This window comes from Ailuropoda melanoleuca, chromosome X (genome assembly GCF_002007445.2).
Source record: "Ailuropoda melanoleuca isolate Jingjing chromosome X, ASM200744v2, whole genome shotgun sequence".
NCBI classification, from domain to species: domain Eukaryota; kingdom Metazoa; phylum Chordata; class Mammalia; order Carnivora; family Ursidae; genus Ailuropoda; species Ailuropoda melanoleuca.
In genome coordinates, this window is record NC_048238.1 from 53,584,569 (window position 1) to 53,602,262 (window position 17,694).

At 41.4% G+C, this 17,694-nt stretch overlaps 1 protein-coding gene across 10 annotated transcripts in view; it reads right to left on the bottom strand.

Annotated features, from left to right (window-relative positions):
* HDAC8 (histone deacetylase 8) overlaps positions 1–12,587 on the bottom strand; it is a 210,473-nt gene extending 197,886 nt beyond the window's left edge. For 3 of the 10 annotated variants that reach the window (XR_004622423.1, XM_034649630.1, XM_019806233.2), the window contains exons 1-4: positions 12,131–12,584; positions 11,566–11,618; positions 8,574–8,704; positions 6,868–7,009 (exon numbers count right to left, since the gene is read on the bottom strand). Coding sequence is in view for 8 of the 10 variants with exons in the window: in XM_034649630.1 (XP_034505521.1) it covers positions 6,868–7,009; positions 8,574–8,704; positions 11,566–11,618; positions 12,131–12,355 (551 nt within the window). In the remaining 2 variants the exon portion in view is untranslated. Of the gene's footprint in view, positions 1–6,867; positions 7,010–8,573; positions 8,705–11,565; positions 11,619–12,130 lie in introns of all 10 variants that reach the window. The other 7 variants (XR_004622424.1, XM_034649632.1, XM_034649631.1 and 4 more) reach the window with 5 other exon arrangements.
* Between the last annotated feature and the right edge of the window lie 5,107 nt (positions 12,588–17,694).

Sequence of the window (17,694 nt, forward strand, 5' to 3'; positions counted from 1 at the left end):
TCCATCCATTCACACATGGGCTTTAAGAGAGTCTTATACTTTCTGAAGTTACAAGGAAATATCTGCGTATGTACACTTTTCTAGGGACAGTGTACATAGCTTTCATCAGATTTTCAGAGGGTCCATGACCAAAACAGGTCAGAACCACTGATCTGAAGGATCAAGTTCAAACTCTCTAGTTTGGCATACAAGGACCCTTTATACCTCCCCTTCCCCCTTACTTCCAGTCACTTACCTACAGGAGTTCCAGCTTTAATTACAGACTTGGAAGTTCCCTCAGCTTTCATGCCCCTCTGCCCCTGTACATGCTGTCTCTGGAATAACCCCCAGGTTATCTACATGGCCAGTACATGGTACAGCCTGGATCTGCACTGGAGTCTTACTTCAAAGTTCATAGTCATTCCACTCTACAGTGACTTGGCATTTTCCACTGTGGCCTAGGACACACAAATACATACACATACACTAGAACAGGTTTTGTGAAATCCACCTTGATTTCAAAAGATGCTTGCTGCAGCCCACTGAACTGATATGATGTTCTATTAATGAGCTGAACTCTCAGTTTGAAAAACACTGCACTAGACCTTTGCTGATACAGGAAGTTCTTATTACTGAGAACTTATTATCTTAGTCCCAGAAGCATCAAGGTTTTGAGGTTTCCTAGGGATACAAAGGTGTCAACAGCATGAAAGCACTTGCTAATGAATCGACCCCGTCTACCAGTCCCCATTCAAACAACCTACTCCTCTAAGCCCTAGCACCTATCCCTACCCATCTGTTCAATCACTTTGTCTTTTATGGATTGTCAGATACATCAGTGAGAAATTTACTGAAAATCTATCACAAAGTGAAATTACAAATCTCAAAAAAGGATGCAAGATACCATGAAGTCAACACAAAAAACTGGCAAGGATCTGTAGACCAGTTTAGAACTGAAGAAGAGAAATATAAATAAGGGTAAGGATAATGACTTTAAAAATGGTTTGAGAGAGAGAGAGTGATCTGAATGCCAAATGATTAAGGAGAAGCCCTCAGAAAAAACTGAAAAAGCCCTTGAACATTTTGGCAGAATCAACCCTCTTAATGATCATGCCGCAAAAATCTCACAGAGAGTAAAATTGCACCATCTTGACACATCGTGCAATTTTGTTAGAAAAATTAGGCCCAAACAAAAACAATCAGTCCTTGATACGTTCTTTGTTTGAAGAATTATGTAGCATTCAATTTTATTAAAAGAGACCAAATCAATGTATTTTCATAGTGTTTTAGTTATTCAAGTTAGTATGCTAACCAAATCCTGCCCTCTCTGTCATTTACTCGAAACTTTTAGTCCCTCTTTTAAATGGATTCACTTGGTGGTCTTCTGCCTGCTACCAACCGCCCTCAAATAATAAGAACCTCCAGTATAGTCCTTTGCTTCCTCATTGCCTGACACACAGCAGGAGCTTAATAAAAGTCTGTTCAATGACTAACTGCAGTAATGGCCCTCTCCTCCCTATCTAGTCGCAGTTCCCTCTGATCTAATCAGCACATGGCCGCCTTCCCTCAAATGCTTCAGTAAATCCCCACTGGCCTCAGAAAAAAAGTCCAACTTCTCAGCACAGCTGACAAAACCTTTATAATCTGGTCTTGCTCTATTTGCTCTCACATTCTGGCCACATTTAACTACTTGTAATTCTCCAAATGTCCCATACTTTCCACTGCCATGCTTATTATCCCCTCCGCTTGGAATCCTCTAGCCCCACCGATGGGAAGGGAGAGTCCTTCTCCTTCTGTACACTCCACTACCTTGCACATAATTGCAGCATACACTGATCATACTGTGTCTGTCTTGTAACTGCTCCCCACTTGTTCCAAGCAGTTTTTACCATAAAAAGTTCTACTGATAAAACTAATATACATTAGAGAAAGCACGGGAAAAATATAGGAAACAGCAGAAAGATCCGTGTGTGTGTGTGTGTGTGTGTGTGTGTGTGTATACCTATATATCTCTCACGATATCATCATCTTCACAAAGTCACTGGTGTCATTTTGTTGTATTTCCTTCTAAGAGTTTTTCATAAGCATCTATTTTTTTACACAACTAATCAGAGTGAATGTGCAATGTTGTAGCTACCTGCCCTTTAAAAACAAAGCCAACATTATACAATGTGCATTTTGTTTTGTTATACAGTCATCCTAACCACCGCTGGTTAATGGTTACATAATAGCCCATCGAGTGGCTATGTTACCGTATACTACCTAAACATTCTGAACATTCTGCTGTTTTTGAATATTTAGGTCTCCCTCATTCCCCCCCTTTTTTGGCTATTATATTAAGAGAGAAATTATCATCTTTGCACACACCGTTTTCCAATATTTTCAATTGGTTTACTTCCTTAGAATAGATTACCGAGAGTAATAGATACATGTGTTAAGAATCTTTCTTCTTTCAGCTCAAATTTGGGAGGAGAAAAATACATGCAGGTGTATATTATGTTTCAATCTCCCTTCCTGTAATTTATTGATGCTAAATATTTATTCATGTTTATTTACTATTTGTTTCCTCTTTTGCGAATTGTTCGTGCCTTTTGCCCATTTACCTAAATTTCAGTGTTTTAAAAAATCAATTAAGATAAAGATTATATTTTATTATTTTTTGGGGGGGAAGTAGAAGGGGGGAGAGAAAGAGAGAGAGAGAGAGAGAGAGAAAGGGGAGAGGGAGAGGGAGAATCCCAAGCAGGCTCCACGCTCAGCACAGAGCCCAATGCAGGGCTGGATCCCACAATCCTGAGATCTTGACCTGAGCTGAAATCAAGAGTTGAAAGCTTAACTGACTGGGCAACCCAGGCTCCCCTAGAATAAAGATTTTTAACCCTTTGTAGTATTTGCTGTAACTATTTTTTTTGCCTCTTTTTATTTTGGTAATATTTAAGCTGCAAAAGTAATAAGATCTCATTACAAAAATTTTGCAAACTAGAGAAACACACTTGAAAAAATCATCAATAATTCTTCCACCATAATATAGCCACTATTATCATTCCCACTGCTTTTTTTTTTTTATATATGTGTGTGTTCTACAAAGTGGTAATTGTGGTGTGCATACAATTTTGAAATCTGCCTTTTTATTAACACAAGTCTTTTTCTGAAATGCCCTATAGCCTTCATAATCATTATTTAAAATAATAGCGTAACATTCTATGGAGCAGATTGACCATTTCCTTATTACTACATATTCATGTCATTTCTATTTTTTTGTTTCATAAAGAAAACTGATAAGCACTTCCATGCAAATAGTTTTTTCCATATTTTGCATTGTCTTCTCAGGAAACATTCTAAGTAGTAGGATTAAAGGGCATTGATCCTATCCCTAAAGTAGACAAAGGGCATTAATATACCTTAGCTACCAAGTTACTTTCTTAAGGGGTTGAAACAAACCGCACTATTACTAGCCAACTGAGTACCACATTTTTCAATTTTGGCTTAAAAAGGGGCTACCTAGTTGTTTAAAATTGCATTTCTTCAATCGCTAGCAATGAACATTGCCCCATGTTTTCCAGTGGTACTTAAACACCTTTATAAATTGTCTCTGCACATTCTTTGCCCATACTTCTTCTTATACATCATATCATACGAGTGCCTTAGAAAATACAAACCTATCACACTTTGTCATATTTATGTCAAATATGCCTTTTTAGTCTGTATTTAGATTTTGTGTTTTAAATGGCCATAAAACTTTTAAAAGTGATTTTGGTTTTAAAATTTTATGCAGCTAAATTTGTTGAGCTTTTCCTTTGGGAGATTTTTTTCTATTACTTCCTAAGCTTAGAAAAAGTATTCTCCTTGAGAAGCTTGATAAATATCCATTCATTCTAGTTTTTTTTTTATTTGCTTTTTTTACATTGAACTCTTCAATCTAGCTGCCACTTATTTTAGTTTATTACAGGAGATGAGGGTATAAATGCTACCAGCTGTCACAACATCATTTACTGAATAATCCTTTCTACTCCCATACACTTGCAAAGCATCTTTTATAATAGACTGAATCCTTATATATATCTCTTTGGGGAGTGTAGTATAATATCATCTGTCTCATCTTATACCAACGGTACCAATGTTTTCATTATTCTAGTTTTGTATGTTTAATATCTAATAGCATTAGTCACTCACCATTCTTCTTTTGAAGAATTTTCTTTGAAAATCACTGTTCTTTAGTTTCCAAATGCAATTATTTGCTGTCTTACCTCTACGATATGAATTTTGTGAAGGCTGGATTGGTTTGGTTCCTTAGAGTAGACTGCTAAGAACAATATTACTAGGTAATACAGGTATGAATGTTTTCCCCACTCTTTCAACACTTGTTTCCAAAGTTTTCAAAAAGACTGTACCAATTTCACTGTAATCATGCCAGCATGAGGATATTTTAAAGATTTTTTTTTTCAAAATTGGTAGGGGAGAAAGATACCATGCTTCAATTTTTATCTCTGCTTATTAGTGATGACAAACATATGCTTGACATACAGTGGGTGTTTAATCAGTGCATGTTGAATGACTAAATGGCATGTATGAATCCATACACATATTTAGGGATGGAAACTTTTAAACAAATATTGTGCTTATGATAGAGAATGCTGGCTAGATGTCAGTTTGGGGTCTAAATACCTGTAGTCCACCTGCAGAGATGTTCTAGAGGTGCCAAGAACCCCCTAGAATTTGGACCTGAATTGGGGCAATCCTTAGAGACTCTCTGTAATTTGTATCCACCATAGTGTCTGCTTCCAGGTAGGATCAGCTGAGAGCTGTCTGAAACAGTTAAGACAACACCTATCTACAAGCAGCCCAGAAGCAGCCATGATTGGCTCTAGATAGAGCATGCTTCATTTCAAAGCAAAACAGTGAGAAGAGGGGCACCTGGGTGGCTCAGTCGTTAAGCGTCTGCCTTCGGCTCAGGGCGTGATCCCAGCATTCTGGGATCGAGCCCCACATAGGGCTCCTCCACTGGAAGCCTGCTTCTTCCTCTCCCACTCCCCCTGCTTGTGTTCCCTCTCTCCCTGGCTATCTCTATCTCTGTCAAATGAATAAATAAAATCTTTATTTTTTTTAAAAGATTATTTATTTATTTTTTCAACAGAGCTAGAGATAGCCAGCAAGAGAGGGAACACAAGCAGGGGGAGTGGGAGAGGAAGAAGCAGGCTCATAGCGGAGGAGCCCGATGTGGGGCTCGATCCCATAATGCTGGGATCACGCCCTGAGCCGAAGGCAGACGCCCAACCGCTGTGCCACCCAGGCGCCCCTAAATAAAATCTTTAAAAACAAAAAAACAGTGAGAAGAAGTGCCGGTATCTGGGTATTCCACTGGATACTGACCCAGGCCCTGGCAGGCCTTAAGCAGGGAATTTAAATACATAAGATCTTCCAGTGCCACATGCAGAAAGCAGATCTGATTAACAGGATCAGGCATTTTCCATGAAACCACATTACTTCTCTTCTCAACTAAGCACAAGACGGAATAGAGGTCCTTGGTTCAGAGAGGCTTGTTCCCCACCCCCCATCTGGAGAGAGGTTCTTTTNGGGGGTTCTTTTTTTTTTTTTTTTTTGGTCCCAGGGATCACTGTCTTTATTTTGAAATTTTTTAATAGAGCAAAAGCTAGCAAAAGGTAGGTGGTTTCTCTTTGTTTCTAAGACCATGTGAAAGTCATTATTAAACACTGGCTCCTTCTGCTCCATCACCTCAGTGATAGGTTCTAGTAGTAAACTTTCTCAAGGACTTCCTTGGTCACGAAATCTGTCGATCTGATGTAAAGAATTCCATGTTCTCATCTTAACCTGCATATGCTGAAACTCTGCTCAAGGTTTTAGTCTGAAAAATAAAGTGCCATTTTCTCTGGACTCAAGAGCACCAAACAGGATCAAGGTCATGGCCAACAGTATGAACAACTGGTGTGTGAGAGATTCATCGCCAGTTACTACCACCGCTGCTTCATTTCACTCACACAGCACATAGAGCAAATCAGACTTTTAAAAATTCTTCTCCTCCAGTATGTATTAAGTACTACCCACATAGCAAGCAAGCATATCAAGCAAGATGACGAATGCTGTCCCAGCATCCTTGTCACACACAGGGTAGAGCTCTTTGAAATGTCAACATGAAACTCCAAAAGGACTTCTCTAGCTCCAAGTAGCACCTGAGAACAGCTGTTTCACAAGCCCTTTCTCCTTAAAGTGACACTTAATTCTCTCAGTCAGTTGCCACTTGCCTTAGAGATGGCGGCAAAAGCTTCCTTCTTGATTCTTCAGCCTTTTGTTTTAAATCTATTCTCATCAATTTCCCACCTATTTGGAAACCTGTTTGCCACTTCTTTCAAGAACTAGCTCTAAAAGGCACCTCTTGCAAGACTTCCATGATTAATTTCTGCATAGTGCTAAAATCTCCTCAGCTCATACATATATTCAATTGCTACCCAAACTGATGTTGCTCCCTAATTATTCTAGTTCTGTGAGTGTCTCTAGAGCATAAGCCCCCGAAGACAGGGGAATTTCCAAAACGCTGGAAAGGGAATGTAGAGATTGTCTAGTTATATCCTTTGCCCTGCCCATTTTCCTGATGAAGAAACCAAGGCCTAGACAGGTTAATCTTTCCAAGTCAGTCAGCCAAGTCTGCAGAAAAACTAGGCATGGAACCCAGGTATCCTGACTTTCAATAGAGTGCTTTCCATGATATTGTGTCACCTTCTTCTATTTCACTTGTGTCTCTTCAGAAAGCCTGGGAAAGTGCTGTCTTCATACCCAAATCTCTCAGTGAAAGCCAAAACAATAAGTATAAGACTTCACATAACTGAGAAACTGACTCAAGGAAAGAGGCAGAAAGCAGAGAGGTCATTTTCTTACTTCTTTGCATGATGCCACCCTCCGGACCAGTTAATTGCTACTTTGCACACTCCGTCAATCAGGCACTGGGCAGCTGTGATCGTGGCCCCTCCTACAGCTGCTGCGTAGTCAAATATCCCTTCTGTGGCTGGGCAGTCATAACCTTAGGGGCAAACATCAGAAGAGCCTGTTACAAGATGAACTGGAGAAAGAAGAGGTGTGATACTGTGATTTATATAATAAGAAATACTTCTACGTGATCTTCATCCCCAGGTCTGACACAGAGCTCCTAAAACCGTTGGAATTTCCCAAGCAAGGAGAGCAGGAAAGGTATCTTTGTTGTGTTAATGAGGTGGATTGTGTATCACACTGAAGGATGGGTGGGGGGGGATGAGCAGTGGGGCAAACCAGGTGATTGGAAGGTTGGAACTACCAGTCCTACCCCCTGACCTCCTCCTGTGAGGGGAAGGGGCTGGAGATTGAATTCAATCACCCATTGGCCAATGATTTAATCAGTCATGCCTATGTAATGATGCCTCCATAAAAACCCAAAAGGCCGGTTGGGAGAGCTTCTGGTTTGGGGTTTGGTGAACGCCTGGAGATGTGGGGAGAGGGAGCATGCCTGGAGAGTGTGTGGGAGCTCCACACCCTTTGGTCTATACCTTGCCCTGTGCCTCTCTTCCATCTGGCAATTCTGAGTTACATCCTTTTATAGGTGTACTGGTAATCTAGTAAGTAAATGAGTTCCGTGAGTTCTGTGCCCTGCTCTATCAAATTAAACCCAAAAGAGGATGTTTGTGGGCACTTCTGATTTATAGCCAGTCAGTCAGAAGCACAGGTAACAACCTGGGCTCGTGATTGGCACGTGAAATACACAACAGTCTTGTGGGACTGTCCCTTTAACATGCGGGATCTGATGCTATCACCAGGTAGACAGTGTCAGAATTGAGTTGAACTGTGGGACACCCAGCTGGTGTCTTGAGCATTGCTGGGTGGTGTGGGAGGAAAGCCCCACCTCCACACATTGGAACTGCGTCTAGAACCCTACTGCGAGGAATAGTTTGAGGTGTGACAACAACATACTGTGCTAACATCAGCTTCCAAATGAGAGATAAATATCTCCGATGTTGGGGAAAGAATTTTTTGAGTGTTGGAACCAGAGAGGCTAAACCTTCAGGATTAGCTAGTCACATCCTACAGACAGACCGAGTCCTGAGAGGTGATATGTCTTATCTATGGTCACACAGAGCCAGGCCTGAGACCCACGTCCCTTGACTCACCCATCTCTCAGACCAGGGTTCTACCAAATCATGCTGTTTCTCTAAACTATCCTATTGGCCACCTACGGTTTTTTAAAAAATTCGGCTGTTCAACATGAAGCAGAGTTGAAAACACAGCTGGAACATAAACATGTATTCAAGGTAAAATATAAGGTCATGGGACAGTGAAATCAGCATACATACAGCCAGATCCGATCTGGGCACTACTATTAGGGCCTCGGCAACTACAAGATTTCCCCCCTCTGATCCATCATCCAGTTTTGCTCAGTTCATATGGTTTGCTCGGTAAGTGAGATACGTATATCTAAACAGTGATTAAGACTGTGGTTAGTACATTAGTTCTTAATAAACAAATATGAAAGACCATCATGCAAGTTATAAAATGGGTGGTTACAATCTACAGACGGAGGTCGTCTACCTCCCCTCATTGCCCAGTAACGACTTTACCTAGCCCATATTCTGTGGAGTCTGGGTGATCGTCATCTCCTTCTTGGCTGACCTTCTGGAGATGCTGCAGATACGCGTCAGTGTGGAAGGTGGCCATCTCCTCCATGGATGCTACTTTGGGCTTAACTATCCTAATAATAACAGAGAACACAGAGAGGTGAGTGAGTCAGACCCAGAGAATGCCGGAAACTAGAAGCAGGAGCCAGCCGGCTGAGCAGAAAATACGACTCCCAGCTTCCAGTTGCAGTGGGCTGAACTAATGCACACATTCCACTCCTCTACCGCACTCTCTAGTCTTCACTTCCTCACATATATATATAAGGATTCCATTAGGAAGGGGTGAGAGGGCAGATCTTCCCCTTGAGTTTATAGGTAGGTAAAAAAAAAAAGTGAGTAATTATATTTAAGTTAAATAATCAGATACTGGACAAACTTCACTCTGTGAGTTACAACTTGCATGACAAACTAGTAGGCAGAGATATTTTCATCTGAATTAGTTCCTAATTAGTACATATAATCCTTTCAGCTCTATTTTTACTTTATTATTTTTTTACTTATTTTTTTAGAGAGGAAGGGAGAGAGGGGGGACGGGCAGAGTGAGAGGAAAGAGAGACTCTTAAGCAGGCTCCACACCCCACACCCAGGGCGGAGCCCGATGTGGGGTTTGATCTCACCACCCTAAGATTATGACCTGAGCCGAAATCAAGACTTAACTCTATATATTAACTTTAGTAGGCAATGTATTTTCATGAATTTTGAATCTGGAGTCAGAGAACGGGGCACTATGTATTTAACTATATTTAACAGCTCTATAACCTCTGGTAAGTTGACTGTTCTGTATAGTTCAGTTCCCTCATCTGTAAAGTAGGGAGATCTAGTGGGACACGTGTGAAGATTAAATGATAACATATGAAAATGCTTTGTGGATAACTATCATTATTATTAATACTAAAGAATAAAAAATGGCAACTCAAAACATAAAAGTTTCTCTATTTGGTCCCTCACACCTACCTCTGAGAGGGAAAGGAGGAGGAGCAAACTGGTTGGAACTGGGCTTCACTCAGAAGCTCTCAATCAACTCCTCACAACAAGTGACAAATAGAAGTGACAGAGAGGGGCACCTGGGTGGTGGCTGAGCATCCAACTCTTGGTTTTGGCTTAGGTCATGATCTCAGGGTTATGACATGGAGCCCTGTGTCGGGCTCCATGCTCAGTGCAGAGTCTGCTTGAGATTCTCTCCCCCTCTTCCTCTGTCCCCCCCTCTGCTCAAGCACACACTCTCTAAATAAATAAATAAATCTTTTTTTTTTTTAAAGAAGCGACTGAGAGAATACGGGGTGATGTTAAGCTAACAGCAGGACTTATCACGTCTAACCTCTAGCTGCCTACTCCCCCTTTTCTCTCCCTGACTCTGCTGCTGCCACTCACAGGGTAGTCTATGGACCAGCAGGAGCAGCAGCTAGGAGCTCGTCAGACATACAGAACTTCAGCCCCACCTCAGATCTACTGAATCGGAATTTAACAAGGTGATTCATGCGTACATTCAAGCTGGAAGAGCAATGACCTAGGCCACAGGGAGGCAGTAGTGGTTTTTTACGTTAGCTGAATGGGAACTCAGCCATGAGTTTTTCATGCATTAGTATGACTATATAGGCTACTACTATCACCAAGCAGGCCAGAAAAATCCTATAGCTCAGCCTCAAACCCCCCCCCAAAACAAAAAAACAACCCAAAAAACCATGTATATGGTCAAGAGCCAAGGATTCCTGCTTCTCCTTCAAGAAAATATGCCTTCACCCTCAGAGGTGACAAATGTGAACATTAAAATAAAAGCGTTAGTTTCTTGGATCATGTTTCCCAATCCTAATAGGTGCCTTTTCTAGGACCCTTCCTTTTGTTTAACAAATATGGAAAGCCTCTCTGCTTAACAGCAAGGGAATGGGACAGTTTTGCTTTGCACTGACTTCTTGTTTGTCTTAAAGTAACTTTTGAAAAGTTAAATAACTGCGGGACACCTGGGTGGCTCAGTCGGTGAAGCATCTGCCTTCGGCTCATGTCATGATCCCAGGGTCCTGGGATTGAGTTCTACCTCAGGCGCTCTGCTCAGTGGGGAGTCTGCTTCTCCCTCTCCCTCTGCTGCTACCCCTACTTGTGCTCTCTCTCTGACAAATAAATAAATAAAATCTTTAAAAAAAGAAGAGTTAAATAAATGGAAGGCATGTAGTTCTTATGTCTAACAAACATATGGGTTAAAAAATAAGGTACTTAATAAATGATTTTGATAATAATAAGGATACAAATTGAAAGCCTATTACACTACCTTCTGGGAGATAAATGAAGCCTTCCACACAGGCCTGTGCAGGCACTCAACTATTTGGCCAGATAATGTCACAAATACTCCTACAAGACAGGGTTATAATATTTACTCTTATAAAGATTAACAGCAAGTTCTTTTTTTTTTTTTTTTTTTTTTTTAAAGAAGGACTTAACTCTGTGCTGAGTTCTGGCCTGGTTGCAGGAGTTTTGCTTTGGTCTTGACTTGTCTCCAGGCTCACTCGTAAAAGTTTGGTGCTGGTGATAGGGTGTCTAAAAGTCTGAAGTTGAACACACACCCTCACATCTGGCTTAGAAACAAATACACAAAAACCCCAGAACACCTCCCAGCCAAACACCTATTTTTTTCCCCTATCAGATGGGTTTTAGTACCCTAATGTACTCTCCTCGAAATCTCCACAGAGCACCTATCCCTAGAATACTTTCCCTTCCAGCAATAGTCTTACTTCTAATGATCTTAACTGCTTCAGGCACTTTTTTCAGGTTTTTCTTAGTTCTTCAAGAACTTTCACTAGGTCACAGACAGATTACAAACACCGAATTACAGAAAAAAACTTAAAAAAAGGGACCATTCACTTTCTAATTTGCCCCACTGTGAAGTAGGCTATTAAGGCTAGGACACTGAGGTTCAGGGCTCTGTTTGTGAAAGACAACTTACCTCATTTGCTTATGCAGTGCATACGCTTCGATCAAAGAATGTACCATACTGGCCTAAGAACATCAACAAAAAAGAAAAAAAAAAGCAAGGAAAAAAAGGTAGAAAACAAGTCTCTTAAATGTTTAATTCAGAGAAATACCATCGACTTCATCATCCTGAACAAAGAAACTAACTTTTAACTCCCCTCTTTTAACTTAAGTTACAATGCACTTTAGACAAATTGCGAAGGCGAAAGCTACCGGGCCTTACGGAGGTGATGGACCATTTCTCTCCTGCAGCGTCTTCCCCACTTCAGGGATCCCTTGTAGTAGAGACACCAACCCTTCAGTGCCATCCCCTCCCCCGCACCCCTACCCCCTCCGGTGCCTTGGACGCCCCGCAGATAAATGCTGCGCTCTCAGAAAACTGTAAGGAAACACTTCTTCCATCACCTGGTGCAGCCGCCTTAATTTCTGGGGAGGATTTTCCCCATTCCAATCCTCTTCCCCCTTCCTCGTGCCCTCCGGTCCACCGGCCCCCACCCCCACCCCAAAAGCCCACGGTCTTTTCTCCCCACCTCTCTTACCCGTTTGGGGACTTTGGCCAGGGAGTCGCACATGCTGACATACTCGGGACTGTAGATGTAAACTGGAGGCAGCGACTGCCCACTGTCCGCCGGTTCCTCCGGCTCCTCCATCTTCCAGTTGCAGCCGTTCCGGAGCCACCGTCTGGATCCGGCTTTTTTCGGACTCAACCCGGGCTCCGGTTCCTGCTCCTCTGAACGGCCGCAGCGGTGCTCCCTGGTCAACATTCCCTCCTATTCGCGCTATCGCCAGAGACACTGTCCCAGCTCCCCATCCAACTGAAGGAATGCATGGGCCTTCCCAGGCCAGAACCTCTTCATTTAGTGACCACGGCTCAAAAACGGGAGGTCGGCAAATATAAAAGCCCAAATAGCTGCCAATTGGGATCAATATTTTAGGGCACAAATAAGCACGGTCAAAACTAACCATCCTTGTTGCCCTACGGGGCCATTTAAGATGAGGTCAGACCAGCTTTAGAGCATGCTGGGAGATGTAGTTTTGAGGGGTTCGGGTAGCGGAAGAGCCGGGGCTAATTACTAAAATAGCCGCGAATCTGAGTTTTAGCGCTTAAAAAAAAAAAAAAAGCAGCCTCAACTCTTTATGAATCGTTTCAATCTGTAAATACAGCCATATAAATATTTAAAAATAGACACAATGTGGCCACCAAGAGCCCAGCACCACCCAGCTACATTAGGCTTTTTTTTTTTTTGGTGGGGGCTAATTAATGGTGTAAAGGGTTTGAAAAGTTTGCACAGTGAATTCTGTACCGCAACTTTAGTTTATTCCGTTTAATCATTAACAATCCATGTCCACGCAAGAGTTAACAATCTCAATAATTTACTCTGGCAAAGTCGATAGCACTTTCCTAAGAGGCTGGCTGGTACTCTGGAAATTGCTTTGTAGATTCCAATCAAGCAATGATATCAAATTACTCTTTGAAAATTCATAAGCAGATACTTTCAGTGATGTTTGGAAACAGCAGCTCCCCTTCCCTCCCTTCCTTTTGCTTCTGTAACTATACAAGGGTTACTGGCATATTTTAGGTTTAGTGGGAGGATCTATATTAAACAATATCCTGAAGCAGTTTTAGAATTAGCATCAGTATTTCCGGGCTTCTGGCAGCCCCTAGGATATGATGCAAACTGGCCAATGCCCAAGCCTCCACCGCTCACATCAACCTGAAGTGACCTACGAACACCCCTCAGACAATTCCAATATCCTTACTTCCTTTAACGTCTAGCTTGCCTTTTTGACTCTGAACATTTAACGAGCATTGCGATATGCACTGGGATATTTTATCTCATTTCATCTTTGAAAAAGTCCTATGAAGGATGTTGTGATATGCCCATTTTACAGAGTTACTTTAGAGACAGCAAATAACCGTTCAACGTTATACACTTACTAAGCAGAAAAGCAGGAATTCAAAACCGGATCTGCCTGACACTGAAGCCTTTGAACATTCCCTTTACTACGAAAACTTCATTCCTCCAGGATGACGTGTTCAATCTAACTTTGCTCAACCCTCCATTTAGTATTCCCTGAATACTTAGCATTCTGGAAATATTCTCCCCCTGTGATGTGTTTTTAACTAGAATGTAAGCCCTTATGCTTCTTTTGTATCATCCCATAGCAACTAGTTCAAAGTTCTGTGATCAGTCATTCATCAAACATTTATCTGACATCAACTAAATGTACACTATGGCTAAGGATTCAGTTCTCAAGATGAATTACAATCTGATCTCTGCTCCCAGGGAGTTTGCATTCTTGCAGAGATGAGACAAATACACAAGAAACTGTATGCGATGCAACAGAGTCAGATAATGAATGCAGGATGCTTAGATTACTTAATAAATAAACATTAGGTATTTATTAAATGGCAACTAGGATTCCTATTCGGTGGCATTTGAGATGGTATTAGTGCATGGACAGGATTTTACTTGGTGGGGATGAGGTAGCCAGGGGAGGGCACGCTGACTAGAATCCACAGCATAAGCAAAAACAAAAAGGAGACCATTTCTAGTCGACTTTAGCTAAAGGGACTGGATCATGAAGGGTTTTGAATGCCAGACTAAAGAGAACAGACTTCACCGTGTGGAAGAAGAGGGGACATTTAAACAGAAATCAAATAAATAAATAAATAAATAAATAAATAAATAAATAAATATCTACAGCACTGGCAGGTAGGAAAGATCAGCTATTGAAAGACTAGAGGCTGTCAGAGTGTTGAAATGGTCCACATAATAAGTAATGATGGTTCAAACTAGGGTATGGGCCATGGGAACAGAGAAGCCGCTAGCCCCATCCTGGATTGTCATCTCTCACCCAGACTTCCTGTAATATCGAATAGGTTTCTGCTTGTACTCCTGCAGAAGTACAATCCCATCTTTTTGCAGCCACCAGAATGAACTTGGAAAAAAAAAGTAAATCACGTCATGTCACTTTTTAAAGCCTCCCCTCCCCTACTTCACAGTGAGAATCTTTTGAGCTAGGAAGAAGAACGTAACTTTTGGGGATGCCTGTTTGCGAAGGTTAGGACGAGAAAAAGGTGCCAGAAAGGAGACAAAAAAAGAAATAGTTGGGTAAGAACACGTGTAGTACAGTTGCACAGAAATTGAGGGATGATGCGGGTTACAAGAAGGGAGAGGTAGTAACAATGTCATTGCCATTAGGAGCTCACTGATGTTTTATAAAAAACCAAACCCAACGAAACCAAAACAAAAACACCACAAGGCCGGGGAGGAAGCCAGATTGCAAGGGGTTAAGGAGTGAAGCCAACACTGTGGAGTGCAGCTTCCTCTTTGAAGAAATTTAATTGTGGAAGGAAGGAGTTAGTGTATCAGGGGATGTAGAGCTCATGAATGATTGTTTTGGGGATAAGAGAAATGCACACGTTTACAGACAGAGGAGAAGGAGTCTGTGGGGCTGTAGGAGTTGACTGAAAGGTGAGATCATGACAGGTTGGCAATATAAAGAAGAAATGAGATTTGTCCTGGGCCTTCAATGGATAAGCAGTGAAAGGAAGAGGGTAGGTTACAGGCCGGCCAAATGACGCCCTAAAATCTGGACCGAAATAAGATGACATGAAAATGGCTTGTTCTATGGGTTCTCTCAGATCTAGCAATAGGTAGCTCAACACTTCGACACACTTCTAAACTGGAAACAGTATCCTCATTTGGCACACAATGTGGCAAGATGATTCAAGTACAGAGAAAGATAAATTGTTGCAATGAGGCTCTGAAGTTGGCAGCATATTCCTGCAGCAAATCTCACAGGGTGGCTGGACCATTGTTCATGAGTAAGACGGAGCACAAGCCATGCCGCAGGTCCCTAACCTCGATTTTCCACATGCTTAATCCCCATATGGTCCTTATATTGGGAAGAAAACCCTTCCCAAAGCACTAGATTTGCAGTTGGAGGACTTAAAGTTCAAAGGAAGGAGGCTGAATTTTGGCTCTAAAGTTTACTGCTGTGGTGACCCTGGGTAAATTCCCTGACTCGCTCTCTTCAACCATTATTGCTAAAGGTGGTTTCTGAACCAGCAAGGTCAGGATGGGCTATGCCACTTCTTTTGGTGATCTCCGCTGTCTTCACTTGCTGGCGGAAACAGGCCGAAGGGGAAGCAAACACATTAAAAAGGCACTACTCCTCTGGCTACTTTCTTTGTGCATTTCTACCCATTGCCCACTGCCTCATACAATCTGCCTCCTGATGCCTCAACTGTACTTAACGGACTGACCCTTGTTTTAATGCCTTTTCCTTGGAGAGTGTCATTGTTTAGAACGTGAACTCTAGAGTCAGACTGCTTGGGTTCAAATCCCAGTTCTACCACTTATGAGCTGTTTGATCTTGAACAATTTGCTTAAATGCTCAGCACCTCAGTTCCATCATCTGTAAGATGGGGATGACAACAGTCTCTAATCTCACATGGTAATTGTGAAGATAGAGTAAGATGCTTCATGCCAGCTGCCTTATAACAATGTCTGGCATTTGGTAAGCACTCAAATATTGCTTATTATCTAAGAGCTATTATGCCAAATATTCCTTAATTTTGGCGAAAGTCTCCCTTCACTGTTTCCTTTCCCCCATACCACTACTGCAAGAGTATTGCTCGTGGTTTGAGAACAGGTCCTTGGCTTTTAGGCCTCGCCTTAAAAGAAACCAGACTTCTGCTAAATATAGGGCAACCGTATCGTCCAAACTGGGACACTTTTGAGTGTGACAGAGAGTGCTATTAATAATTATGCCAGGACAACAGGCATAAATGGAGACTGTCCTGGGCAAACCAAGACCTAAGGTCACTCAAGTTTAATAGGAAATGAAGACTAATTGTGGACAACGCTGTATTTATCTCCACTGCGTTAGCATAGGTATTAGGTATTTGGTTAAGTAGAGGTTTTTGTGAGTTGTGGCTAAGAACAACAACTTTTGCCCCATCAGTTGCCTAAAACTCCTACAGTGTAGTAAAACCTAATTAACCAGGATGGGACTGGAGACTGGTTCATCCTTACTGAATAAACCCTCACTTGTCACACAGAGGTTAATAAGTAGTATAAACAAGATTCTGCCAAATATTTATAATACTTAGGAGACCAAATTGTTTTTAAGTACCCTCCAGTGGTACAGAAGCACCATTTGCACACAGTTGTAATTCTGAGCAAAAATTAGTCTTATTCATTCACCAGAACAGGTCCCCTATTGTTATGATGAGCTCTGGGTGTTATATGTAAGTGATGAATCACTAAATTCTACTCCTGAAACCAATACTGCACTGTGTGTTAACTAATTTAAATAAAAATTTGGCCAACAAAAAAAAGAACAGGTCCCCTAAAGATGTCAATAAGCCCATTTTAATTTAGTAAGCCTAGTGTGAGTGGGTATGTGTTTACAAGATAAAAGTGCATTTCTTTACATGTATTATCTAACATATTATATAATGTATAATATAGAATTTCTATATTAATATTATTCCACTTTGACCCAATTAATGAGATTTGTTCTGTGCAATTAGAGTATGTAAAATAGAGCCACCAAATAAACTCCAATCACAAAAACACACATAAAGTTTTGCACACTGGCATCAGACATGATTTAATTGGACATTCCAATTTTTAATTCTATTTTCAAAACATAAGTGCTTAAAAAAAGGTCCAAAGTGTCTTTTAGTATCACATGCTGAAAATGAACAAAATACAAATCAAGTTTTCCAAAAGGTTGCTTTAAATGTGAAGTAGTGCTGTGTGGAGAGCATCGTGATAGACAACTTAGTAAACCCCAGGGAATGGCAGCCATCAGTGTTTGTTCAGGCAACTTAGCTTAGCATGAGAGAGAGTGGCGGTTTTCCCCAGTGCCACTCCAGACGCACTTCCTGTGGTTGGGGTACGCTTGCAGCCAGTGAAAAGAACAACAGTTTCAAAACGGGTGTGAATTACCTTTATCAGTGCCCAGAAAATCACATGATCCGAAAGCTACTTACTGTGTGTTTCCATTTGCTCTAAGAGACATACTGAAAAGGTCGGCTGTCCTCTTTCATTTCCACTACCTGTTTTCTATCACCCTACTGTGCTCA